Source organism: Vigna unguiculata, chromosome 5 (genome assembly GCF_004118075.2).
Source record: "Vigna unguiculata cultivar IT97K-499-35 chromosome 5, ASM411807v1, whole genome shotgun sequence".
Classification (NCBI taxonomy): domain Eukaryota; kingdom Viridiplantae; phylum Streptophyta; class Magnoliopsida; order Fabales; family Fabaceae; genus Vigna; species Vigna unguiculata.
In genome coordinates, this window is record NC_040283.1 from 351,609 (window position 1) to 364,126 (window position 12,518).

The 12,518-nt window shown below is 24.5% G+C and overlaps 1 protein-coding gene across 1 annotated transcript; it reads right to left on the bottom strand.

The window, feature by feature from the left end:
• Positions 1 to 191: 191 nt before the first annotated feature.
• LOC114185975 (protein FLOWERING LOCUS T-like) lies at positions 192 to 4,741 on the bottom strand. The gene is made up of 4 exons (XM_028073966.1): positions 4,517 to 4,741; positions 4,358 to 4,419; positions 946 to 986; positions 192 to 629 (listed from the first exon to the last, which is right to left on the bottom strand). The coding sequence occupies exons 1-4, from the start codon at positions 4,715 to 4,717 to the stop codon at positions 400 to 402; spliced, it is 534 nt and encodes a 177-aa protein (XP_027929767.1). The 5' UTR covers positions 4,718 to 4,741; the 3' UTR covers positions 192 to 399.
• Between the last annotated feature and the right edge of the window lie 7,777 nt (positions 4,742 to 12,518).

The window sequence follows — 12,518 nt, forward strand, 5'->3', positions numbered from 1 at the left end:
GAGTGGAGTTTGGATATTATTGGAACATGTTTGTGTTTTCATAGAGAAAAGAATAATAATGAAACAAACAACAAATTATGTAATTTATGATTCTGATACATATTAAGGAGTAAATTTTAAATTCAATTCAATTTTATAAAATCAGTTTGAAAGATAAGATTTGTTTTTACTTATATAATTATAAAATAACATTATTTATATTCAATGTCGAACTTCTAATAAAGGTGACATCGCTTGATACATAAAGCTACCAACCAAATACATACTTCACGTTCTATTTATGAAAATCTCATTCTGATAACCTAAGTTCTAAACACTTATACTCTCCATCAAAGATCTTATGTTATTTTAGTATGAAACTTAGACTTGTATAGTACATATAAATCTCTATGATGATGATTATAAGATGAGTCTCCTTCCCCCAGAACCAGATTGACGTTGGCAATTGAAGTAGATAGCAGCAACTGGTGGTCCAAGATTGTAATATTCGGCAAAATCTCTGGTGATGAAATTTTGACGCCACCCAGGAGCATGTATGGACTGTCTACCAGGTTGTTTAAACAACACAAATACTAAACGATGAATCCCTGATGTTGGTCTTGGACTTTCATAACTCACAATCTCTTCTCCTGTCAAATTAATATATATTGTTGGAAATAGCTCAAGTGTGAGTCAAAGTCTAACATTGGATATAATAGACAAAGTTAAACACTATATAAGAATAAAGACCCATAACACTATTGTTTTAAGATTTTGGTGTAAAAGTGATATCAAATATTTTATATGTGTAAGACTAATGTCATATATATCCATATGAAATTACAATCTCTTATAACCATATATGTAAAAGAATATATAACCCAACATATATATGATGGTTAATAATAAAAAAACAATAGAAGAAAGTAGTAATAAAAATAAAAATAAAAGAGTTCAGGTACGTACCAAAGTTTGTCCCTGTTGTTGCTGGAATGTTGATTACCATCCTAAAGATCCATCGAAGAAAAAGAAATAGCGTTTTAGACTAATTCTAACATAATCGTAATTATAACTTACTAATTATTTTAAAAAATTGATGTATACTAACAAACACAAAGAATTGATAGCATACATACATTTTTTTAAACAAAGGAACTTTAGCAAGTTATATCTTACGTATTTTAGAAGTATGTTAGCAAATTTTTATTATGTATTTTAAAATATACTTAAAGGGTAGCTTCTTAACATAATCCTTAAAAACTAAAAAAGATTATTGGCTCAGTGATGTTGTAAGTTCAAAAGAGTTAATTTTGATCTTATTTTCTTTTACCATTTAAAAATTATACTTATTAATTACAATAGTTAGAAAGAAAAAAAAAGGTGAATAATAATTCTTTTAATGTTAACTTGATCCGTAGACATAGATCAATAATATATATATATATATATATATATATATATATATATATATATATATATATATATATATATATATATATATATATATATATAATGTAAATTATTTTTTAAAATATAGACATATCAGAGATGTTAGCGGGCTGAACTTGATAGATCTGAATAAATTCATTACCCAATATCAGGTTGGGTTGACATTTTCTGCATTTTTTACACTAATCTGAATCCAACTCAGCCCATTGTTGAGTAAATTAGATTGGGTTCTATCAATTGGTCAAAATTTTGATTTTTTTTATTAATAGGTGTAATTATTAAGTATCAATCTACGTAAAAGATAATATAATCTTTACAAAAGATTGATTAAGCTTCAATTAAATCAATACATCAATGAAAACTTTGTTCAAATTAATTCTCGACAAAAACTAATAATATAACATAATTTGTCCACAGTACATGTATAAAAATGATTCTAAGTTGGGTTTCTCACTCATACTACACTTATTACATGAAATCGTATGAAAATGAATTAGTTTGGACTGAATTGGATTTTACTCGATAAAAAAAATTAAATGTTAACATAATCTATAAATATATAAAAAAGATTCTATTTGTGTTCACATTTTAAAATATCAATTTTATTATTTAAAATATAATTATTTATTACATTTTTTAAAATTGACCATTATTTTTACAAGTTTTTTCTTAAATCATCTATCTTTGCTTTTTCTTTTTTTCTCTGTTTATCAACCATTATTCTCTAAACTTTTCTGATATATTAACTTAAAAACAATACATTATCATCACCTATGAATATAATATCACGCATATTTAAAAAATGCGTACATACAGGCGTGACAACGCTTATATGTACACTAGTATAATTGAATCATCGGATTTTTCGATCCAGACAAACAGTCTTACACACAATTATTAAGTAATTTTGATTGTAAAGATAATCTTTTATGACATAAATTCAATCTTACTTTTAAAATAAACTATTCTAGTTCTAGTTAATGATTATAGTTAAAGTAATCATTGTAATAATCATTAGTCATTATAAAATAAAAATAAAAAAACAAATAATAAGAATTGACGAAACGAGATTAAAAGTTATATATAACTAAAAAAAACATAATTACAAAAACTAATAAGTTTTCATAATTACATTTTTCTTTTAATTATTTATCATTTTTAATTTTGATTCAATGATTTTTTTTTTCTATCATATTAACACAGTAATTCAACATACGTTTTATTGAAAGAAAAGAAAATGTTATGGATGTAAAAGTTTAAAACTATTATATTGGAGTGAAAGTAGAAAAATAGGTTTTTTTTTTTTTTTGTTGAAGTAAACTGTTATTACAATATTTTATTATTTATTGAAGTTTATTAAAAATCACAAATATATATATATATATATATATATATATATATATATATATATATATATATATATATATATATAGCTTTCATATTACAAAAGAAAAAGTCTACGTGTGGGTTGATGTAAGTCTTTCTCATTAATAAAATATAAAGTATGATAATTAATATTTTTATAAATTGATTATCGGTTACTAACTCTGAATCCTATCCATTTAGTTTTCAACAAGTTCTGATCAATGAAGTGTGTATCAAGAAAAAGTTATGTTAGAAAATGTGTTGTTAACTTGTTAGTCCTCTTTTCTTAAAACTTGTAAGTACTCCTCTTTTAGAAAAATAACTTCCCTATACAAAAAGATTTTAATAGTGTAAAATAAATAAAAAGTGTGTTGAATAAAAAAAATAATAGTTGTTATATTTTTCACTCATAACATAAATTACACCATATTACAAATGATCAAAATTAAACTAAAAAGGTAAATTGGCAAGTTATATCTGTAACTTATATCAGTTATTTTACGTTTGTTCAATCATTTTGTCGATATTTTAAGAAGTTATGTAGTTAAATTGGTTGCATTATAAAATAAACAAGAAAAAAATTATGACGACCGAAACGAATACCCATCGAAGGCCCATTGGGCCATGACATGACGCACCCCTCTCTTTATCCATTCTATTTTTTTTCTCTCTCTCACCCTATGATCCATGGGTTGAAAAAACAAATTTCAACTATAAAATATATTCCAAAAAGTTAGAAAATGTTTTTAGGTTTTTTAATTATACATTTATTTTTATTTTTATTTTTATTTTTAAATCATGTAATTGGAAATGTATTTTCAAATTGTACAATGAAAAATGTTAAAAATAATTTAATGATTTTTTAACAACTAAATTTCGACAATCTTCTTTTATGATTAGTGACATATTTTAAGTGACTTTTTATTTTTCTATTTTCTCATTTTTATGTATTCTAAAACAAATTAAAAAATATCATTTCAGGTTGTAAAAAAAATTATTAAAATTTAGTTGTCAAAATATTATTGTCCAGTTAGTTTTTCTTTGACTTTTATACATATATATTTAGGAAAATTACATTGTGATTCCTATTTTTTGACTCTCATCATTTACTTTATGATGTGACTTAGTGTGGATCATTGATTTTTTTAAAGAAAAAAAATAATAATATATTAATCAATAACTCACACTAAACCATGTCAGAAAATAAAAGAATCAGAAAAATGAGAATCATATATTTTTCATAAGTTTAGGAAGAAAGTTTGAGCTGCATAAAAGAAGCTCCTCGGTATATAACAAACCTGAAAACACAAGCACTCACATAGTGCTGGTGACGATGTTTGTGGTGTTCAATGGATTCAAAAACCAAGACAAAGAGGATACAATTATGCAGAAAATTCAATATCTCTTTACATTCCAACACCATCTATCTATTTATATCTATTTATTAATCAGATAAGTTTTTCATATCTAATATCTAAATCCTAAATCTTAAACCCTAATTTATATAGCTTAAAAAATAAGCAAGTGATTGAGATAAGAATTGTATTGAGAAGTTAATAATTACCAGTGAAGATATTCCCTCATAGTTGGGTTACTTGGGCTGGGTGCATCAGGGTCCACCATGACCTGCAAGATTAGTATACATGCATGAATGAGCATGATTTAGCTTAATGAAGAAGATGAGAAGTTTGATTTTAGGTTTAAGAAAAGTAAAAGGTTGTACCAAAGTGTAAAGGGTCCTGAGATCATCTCCACCAACCTCAACTCTTGGAGGGATGATTATTTGGGAGGGTTTGAGTTCACCACTGTTGATCACTTCTTTGTTATGGTTGTACACAACTCTCAGAGGAATCGAACATGCAAATGGTTCCACCACATCTCCTATTACACGTCCAACAACAAGAGGGTTCGTTGTTCCACGCATTATTTCAATCTTATTTGCTTTTCTTTTCTCACTTTCCTATAATTCATATCAAGGACATGGCTTCCATTTATATATATGCAACTGCTGTAACATCATCAGATTCTCATTTTTTTCTTTTCATTTTGTTCTGGAAGGACTTCCAACATGTTTTAAGCGTTTAACGATTATCTTTTTTCTGTAGGAAAATTATCCTATAATTTTTTTTTTGACTCTTATTTTTTATTTTTTGAGATAATTTAGTATGAGTCATTGATTCTTTTAAAGAAAAATATAGTTATATATTAATTCATGACTCACAATAAATCATATCAAAAAATAAAGGATATAAGTCAAAAGATAAAAACCATAATATCATTATACTTTTCGGTTTTCGGTATATATGCTTGAGAAAAAAACTAAAATTTTGCGGTACAAATTGTGTAACAAGCATATATATATATATATATATATATATATATATATAAAAGTGTGTGTGTATAAGCACATTAACATGCATTTGCATTGAATAGCCAAAAAAAAATTATGACATAATTAAGATCACTACTGGTTGTAAACTGTGATGTAAAACTTTCATTCATCATCTTATAGTACTTCTCACAGGATTAATGGAATACTAACACATAAATAAGAGCAGTGTTTGATGGTCCCTCACACTGTATTACTGGAAATCTATGACTTAAATATAAAAATTAAAGACGTGTATTGGATTAGGGTTCAAATTCTATTTGAAAAAGTATTTTACATGTATAATTTTCCTTACTTTTATATTTCTTAATATAACTTTAAACAAAGTACTAACTCTATATATTTTACATGTTTTTATATATTATTCTTATACTTAAATATGTTTTTGGTCCCTCAAGTTTCAGTAAAATTTGGAATTACTCCCTCTTCGAAACTTTATACCAATTTAGTCCTTCATCCTTAAAAGTGCGTGAATTTAGTGCTTTTAACCAAATTTTGTTAAGTTTATCTGACGTTTCAAGTGCATTTCATGATAGTATTTGAATCGTTTACACCATTTGACACATTTTCGTTTTAATATTAACTCAAATATTATTATAAGATGCGTTTAAAATGTCAAATAAACTTAACAAAAATTAATAAAAAGGACTAAATCCACGCATTTCTAAAGATGAAGGACTGGATTGGTATAAAGTTTCAAAGAGACACTAATTTCAAAATTCACTGAAATTTGAGGGACTAAAAACATATTTAACCCAAAAAAAAAATTTACATTTCAAAAAAAATAACTCTCAAAATCCTTTTATACTTTACACATTTTTTTATTATAAATATTTTGATATCATAAATTATATATTCTCCACTGAGTTTGTTCTCACTCAATCATTTTCTCTCAATATAGAAGTTGTGTACAAAGAAATAAGGTTATTGTCGATATATATGTATAAAGAGAGAATATAGAACAAAAAATTGTTCACAATAAAGGTTTGGATTCTTTCACCTTTTGAATCTTCCTATCAAAATTTAGTAATCGAGTTTCATGACCTCAGAGTATTGCCATCATTAAGGTCGAGTTTTGAGATCATTTTTCAAAATAACTAATGCATTATTTGACTTTCTTTGTTCAATGCAAGGTTTATACACCTTATTTTCTTAATTAATAATAATTTAGATACTACTTATTTTTATTTCATAAGTGACTTTGATTTTTCTTAATACACTCTTCATCTCTACCACTATCTTAGAATGTTATAACTGAAATTCGTTCCTTGTTGAATTGAAGTATTATCAATTTCATTATTTAAGTTTGTTAGACTTTGTAAAGCCCTTTTCCTTTTGTTATTAATAAAGCTTGTTATCTATCTACATAATATTCTCTTTTATATATAAGTTTCTCATTTTTCTTTTCATTTTCATCTTTTTCAAGATAAAAAGGTATAAATAAAAAGAATAAATGCTAGTTAAACATATTTCAGTTAACAACTTTTAAGTTTTGTTGATGAGTAAATATAACGTTTAGAGACGAATTTAAATTCTCTATTGTATCTTTATAATACACTGATTACCACTAATTTTAACTTTTTAAAATATATTAAAAAAATATTTAAAATATTAACACAATATATTTTTAATGTTCAATAAAAAACAACACTACAAAAATCAATAAAAAATTTAGATTCGTTTAAAGACTCGTATTTAAAAATGTTATTTTGACGTTAAACCTAATTGATTATAAAAACCTCTAAACCTAACTGTTGTAATTGATTATGCAAGTTTCTAAACTTTATTGTCATACGCTTTAGTTAATCAATATGTATGTCAACTTTTTTTATCAATAAACTAAAATAATATTCAAAATGATCAATTCTTTGTAAAATTTATAAATAGCAACACAATTTATGTTAAAATAACACAGGGATCAATGGTTATACTTAGGTCATGATTTTAGCTTGTCATTATTAGCCAAACATTAAAAACATAAAACAAAAATTAAAATGAAAGACATTATATAAGAGCAAGGAGATACCTTTGTATACGAAATCTTTTTTATCCTGAAGTTTTTTTTTCCTCTTGCAACCCTTATTCACGCAAACCTTTCAAAAGAAAACTTAAATGTAATAATATGTGAAAAATGATCTCTACTTAATTTCCAGCTTATGATTCGATTAGATAGTCTACTATTAATTTGGCATACCATTATATTCGTTTAAGTTGGTGAGCAAGATCATTATACGAAAAATTAGACCAATCAACGAATCAAATATGTTAACAAGTACAAAACTCTATCGGAAATGCAAAATTATATATTATATATGGCTACTGACTGTCAAAAGTTCATCGTAAAATTTTATTAATGATATAAAATACATCGGTAATTATTGACAGCCCAAATCTTTCTTCATCTTTTTCTTCTTCTAATTTGTTTTTCGTCTTCTTTCTATTATTTTTCTTCCTCCTTTGTTGTTCGTTATTGTTATTGTCACTGCTGCTGCATCCTCCACCTTTGACTCCTCCTCCTCTTTCTCTTTATTTTTCCCCTCCTCCTTCTTCACTTATTCTTCTCTTCTATTCATCCTCCTGCATTTAATAATTTATAACACACTCTTAGTCCTATTTAGCAAGAAAATAAGACATATTTTACCGACTAAAATACCAACAAATTTTAAAGATTTTAATGAACGATGGATTTATCAATGAATTTTCAAAAGTTAAATTACCAATAGATTTATCAAAAAAAAAAATATTCAAAAGTTCAATTACCAATATTTAAAAAAAAACACTACAGACGAATTTATCAATGGATTTTATGACAATATGGATTTTATGACAATATGATCAAAGTTGAAGCAATAACTTTGGCCTCCATTTTTCAGATGAATTTTTAGAACAAAAATATTCGACAATAATAAAAATTTGCATTACCAATGACTTCATTACCAATGAAATATTCATCTGTAATTAAAATCCTTAAATTTGGTGATAAATTCTATTTTACAAAAAAGAAAAAATTCCATCGATAAAATTTGTTAATAAATCCTATTTTACAAACATATTCTTTTTATTGATAAAATTTCATCAATAATATAATATTTTCTTACAATGGATGAACACTCAAATTTAATATCAATAATCGATCTTTCAACAAAGAATTTACCTAAAAAAATTAAATACAATTAAAACATAAGTCTAATTATCATAAGAAATTAACACTACTGCATCGAATTAAAAATCATAAAACAATAAATTTATGAATATTTTTTTTCTTTATATTTTGTATAGTTTTTTATTTTTATTCAATATAAAATTTATATATATACCTTAAATTAGGTGTGTATTTCGGATTATTAAAATGGTACGAAGTACATTCAAGATTTTATATTTTTATTTTACAAGTTTGTGGGTAAATTGGTTATTGTATTGTTTGTATGGGATTGTTGGAGTCCCTCATTGAAAAATGATTTGTTTTTGAATCAAATTTATTTTTTATTTTATGAATATGTGAAGCATAGTATGATGGTCCACTTATACTTTTTTTTGAGGGAGTAAGAAATAAAGAGAGAATTTCCTTATTCTAGATTTGTGGAGGCAGATACGAAAGTAGATGATAAAATTCTTCGCTGATTCAATTATTCGAAAATATGCAAAGTATCATTGTCAGAATATGTCCACTCGTAGCAAAAATAACAATGACAATGTATAATAACTTTTCTTAAATATTATATTGTCACTTCAATTTCGATAATGAGATCATTAAATTATAGTTTATATCAAAAAAATTTAAAATTGAACCATAATATGAGGTAAATACATTATTTTATCTCTTTTTGCAAAATTTTAAATTCAACTAAGTCTGAAAATGAATATTATATTGATTTATCCCCAATTACTTTATTGTTACTTTAATTTCACACGTTACATCGAAAGATTCACGTCAAATAAAAATAAGACAATTTTATAATATATAATTAAGATATAAATTTTATTTTATAAGTTAATTTTGTAGAGTTGAATTAGACACAAATATTACGAAATTTCAGATTTCTGGGAACGAAGAATGTATGATACTTATCTTATGAAAATGTGAAAGTTACGTAATTGTGTGGTGACGGTGACTATGATATTTATTTATGTGGAAGTAAGAAATAAAGATAGAATTTTGTTATTATTCTAAATGCGTGGAGGCAAATGATAAATTGTTGAGTGATTCAAACATATTCTAAAATGTGCAAAGTATGATTTTAAGAATATCTTCTTTTGTTTCTCCACTCCAAGAGCTAAAAGGTGGCATAAAGTAAGAATCAGAATTTTTAATATCACATTTTGCTTTTCTAAATCTATATCTATCCAACATATTCTTTTATTTTCGATCCACATGATTTTTTTTCTTCCTTTTCACAATATCCCTCTCAAATATTCTGTTTATATATGAGTACAATAATTTCATATAGAAAGTTTCTAGCTTTGTAATTACATTAATATACAAATATTATGTTTCAAAGGATATAATCCTTTTAATGTTTTTTAATTCTTATTATTAACTTTGATTAGTTTGGGATGAAATCCCTAATAAAGTAATAAAATCAATTAACATGATTGAGTGTGTAGTGATATATCAATTATTATTTTATATAAATTAGGTAATCAAACATAATTTATTTTATTTTTAATATATTATAATAAATATTGTGCTTTCTTTTTTAAAAAATGTGATGATAATATTTAAGAAACAAATTGCAGTACAAATAATAATCATTGCTTGTGACATGATAGTGAAATAAATTATATACTTCTATAAAAAAAAATTGAGTTAAAAGTATAAAATGTTTCAAAACTAAAAATTAGAGTTCATAATATACTAAAGTAAATAACATGCAATTATCTTACTTACATAACATAATTGAATTATATATGTATCCAAAAATAATTTAAAACACTGTGCAGAGGAAAAGAGAAAGAAGAAAAATAGAAGAATGAGGGTGTTATTTTGAAGAACATATAAAGTAGAAAAAGAAGAAAAGAAAATAAATATTTTGAAGAGAAAATTGAAGAGGATGAATATTTTGGAAGTGAATCAGAGAAATGCAGTGTTTGTGGTACCTGAAAATGTCAACGGAATCATTTTAGTTAGCAAAACCTGGAAAGCAAGAGAGAAAGAGGAAACAGCTTTTTCAGTATCTTCCTAAGAGGAATCTTTCAAAGTTTGGAGAAGACAAAGTTTGAAATATTCTTTTTCCTTTTTTTTTCCTAGGTTTCTTTTCAATCACCTTTCTTTGTTGCAAAATATTTTCTTTGGTTTTTCGTGCTGATTAATCACCAGTTCAGCAAAAGTGTGGACTTATTAAAATGCAGAAGAAGGATCATTAATTTTTCTATAGTTAAATTTTAATATAATTGATTTTATATACTACCAAACATTATTAAAATTGAAAATGCAGAGTTGGTATAGGAAAAAATGTTGTTAGTTAGGAATATAAAGCAGCGTCCCATAAGTTCATATTTCTAGTCCCATACTTGTTTGGACCGAAAGAGTAAAAAAAAATTAAGAAAAAGATGATTCAAAATGTTTAAATGGATTTTAATCTTTCGGTGAGTCGGTTCATCATTGGTTTGAGTAGGATTGGGTTAAAAATTTTCAGTTTTTTCAAAAGTAAGTTAAACTTAATCTGGATTCGAGCCGGGTTGAAGGTGAATTGAACTTCACTTAACCTGGTGATTCAAGCCGGATTCAAGATGATGACTTATAACCCACCAACAACATTTTATTAATTTTTATCATTTTTTTTAAATTATTATGATTATTTATTACTTTTAATCATATACATTAACAAATTGATTTTTTAGATATTAGGATGTTCAATAATGTTTTAATAGTTTGGTTTGGATGTTTAATTTATCTGCTTTGTCAAGTTATATATGTTGATATTTAAATGTTTAACTACTATATTTATAATAATATTTGAATAATTAGGTAAACACTTTAGATATACTATTATAAAAAAATAAATTAAGTCAATCCACTCTCAAATAAATATATAAAATATATTGTAAAATAAAATATTTGTAAATGAGTTAATCCATTAACTCATCAACATTTGGTAAATTGATTCTAAAATTTTTGACTCAAAAAAAACAAGTTGAGTTGATACTCTTTTATCTTAACCTGTAGTGATCCAATTCGTATGAGCTAGATTAACTCATTTTAATATCTCTACTTTTAGTATATATGAGAAGCTTCACCCTTTAACTTTAATTGATATTTAATATTGTTACACTGTAATGCAAAATTTAATTTTGGACTATAAAATTCATAACGGAAAATTATATTTTGAATTATATTTTAAATTTGCATCACCATTATACAATCCAGAGTATGAATTTTATATATCATACAATCTAAAATATAATTTCCATTTTAAATTATCTTTTAAATTTGCATACAGATTATATAATTAAAAATATAAATTTGTATTATGGTCAGAACGTAATATGCCGAATTTACATTATGGATGTAAAGTTTCAAATGCAAATATACATTTCATATTATGAAATTCAAAATATATAAAATTAATATTTCTGAATTACAATCTAAAATATCTAAGTATTACATAATCGAAACTATAATTAAAATAAAAAAAAATCATATATCATTCTTTTCTATTAATTTCAAATGCGGTATAATTAAAATTTTAGAAAGTATAGGGTGGTGAAAGAAAACATAGAGGTGCAGGAAGAAATTCCTTGATAAGAGAAATGATGTTGATCTTTTCTATCACCCCTATAGTATGAACTAAAAGAGACCTTACTTAAAAAACATTTTTATCCTAATGTTGCATTAAAAAAATTTAACTAGGAAACAGAATTGTATTATCTTTTTCTAATTGAGTTTATATTAAACCACATTTGTAATTTTTTGTTTTAAAATAAATAAGTATTCCCTTTATGTTTTCAGTAAAATGATATACATACTTATACTTATCTTCTAAATAAACATTCATTCCTCATGTTTTTAGTAACTACACATATTTAACTTATATTTTCCTAAAAAAATGCCAGTCAACTCCCTTAATTGTTTTAAAATGTTACATTAACTAAAATTTAAATTAAAAAAATTATAAATTGAAAATATAAAAATTAAATATTTTCTGTAAACAAACAAATTGAATGGTTTCAATATGATAAGGTGAGCGTCATAAAGATTAAAATGTTAAAATATTAGGGAGATGAAGGTCATTTATCCAAAAACATAATATGCATTTAAAAACTAGAGAGAAGTTTGAAGGTTCAGCAAAATGAGCTTATGAATTACCTCAAGCCATCACAAGCTCAAGTTAAATAG

What these genes read in the sequence shown, in the direction of transcription:
- LOC114185975 (XM_028073966.1), bottom strand. Translation starts at nt 4,717, where the DNA reads ATGCGTGGAACAACGAACCCTCTTGTTGTTGGACGTGTAATAGGAGAT. An exon ending in TCAGGACCCTTTACACTTTG is followed by an intron (nt 4,420 to 4,516) that starts GTACAACCTTTT and finishes CTAATCTTGCAG; the next exon opens with GTCATGGTGGACCCTGATGC. An exon ending in ATGAGGGAATATCTTCACTG is followed by an intron (nt 987 to 4,357) that starts GTAATTATTAAC and finishes ATGGATCTTTAG; the next exon opens with GATGGTAATCAACATTCCAG.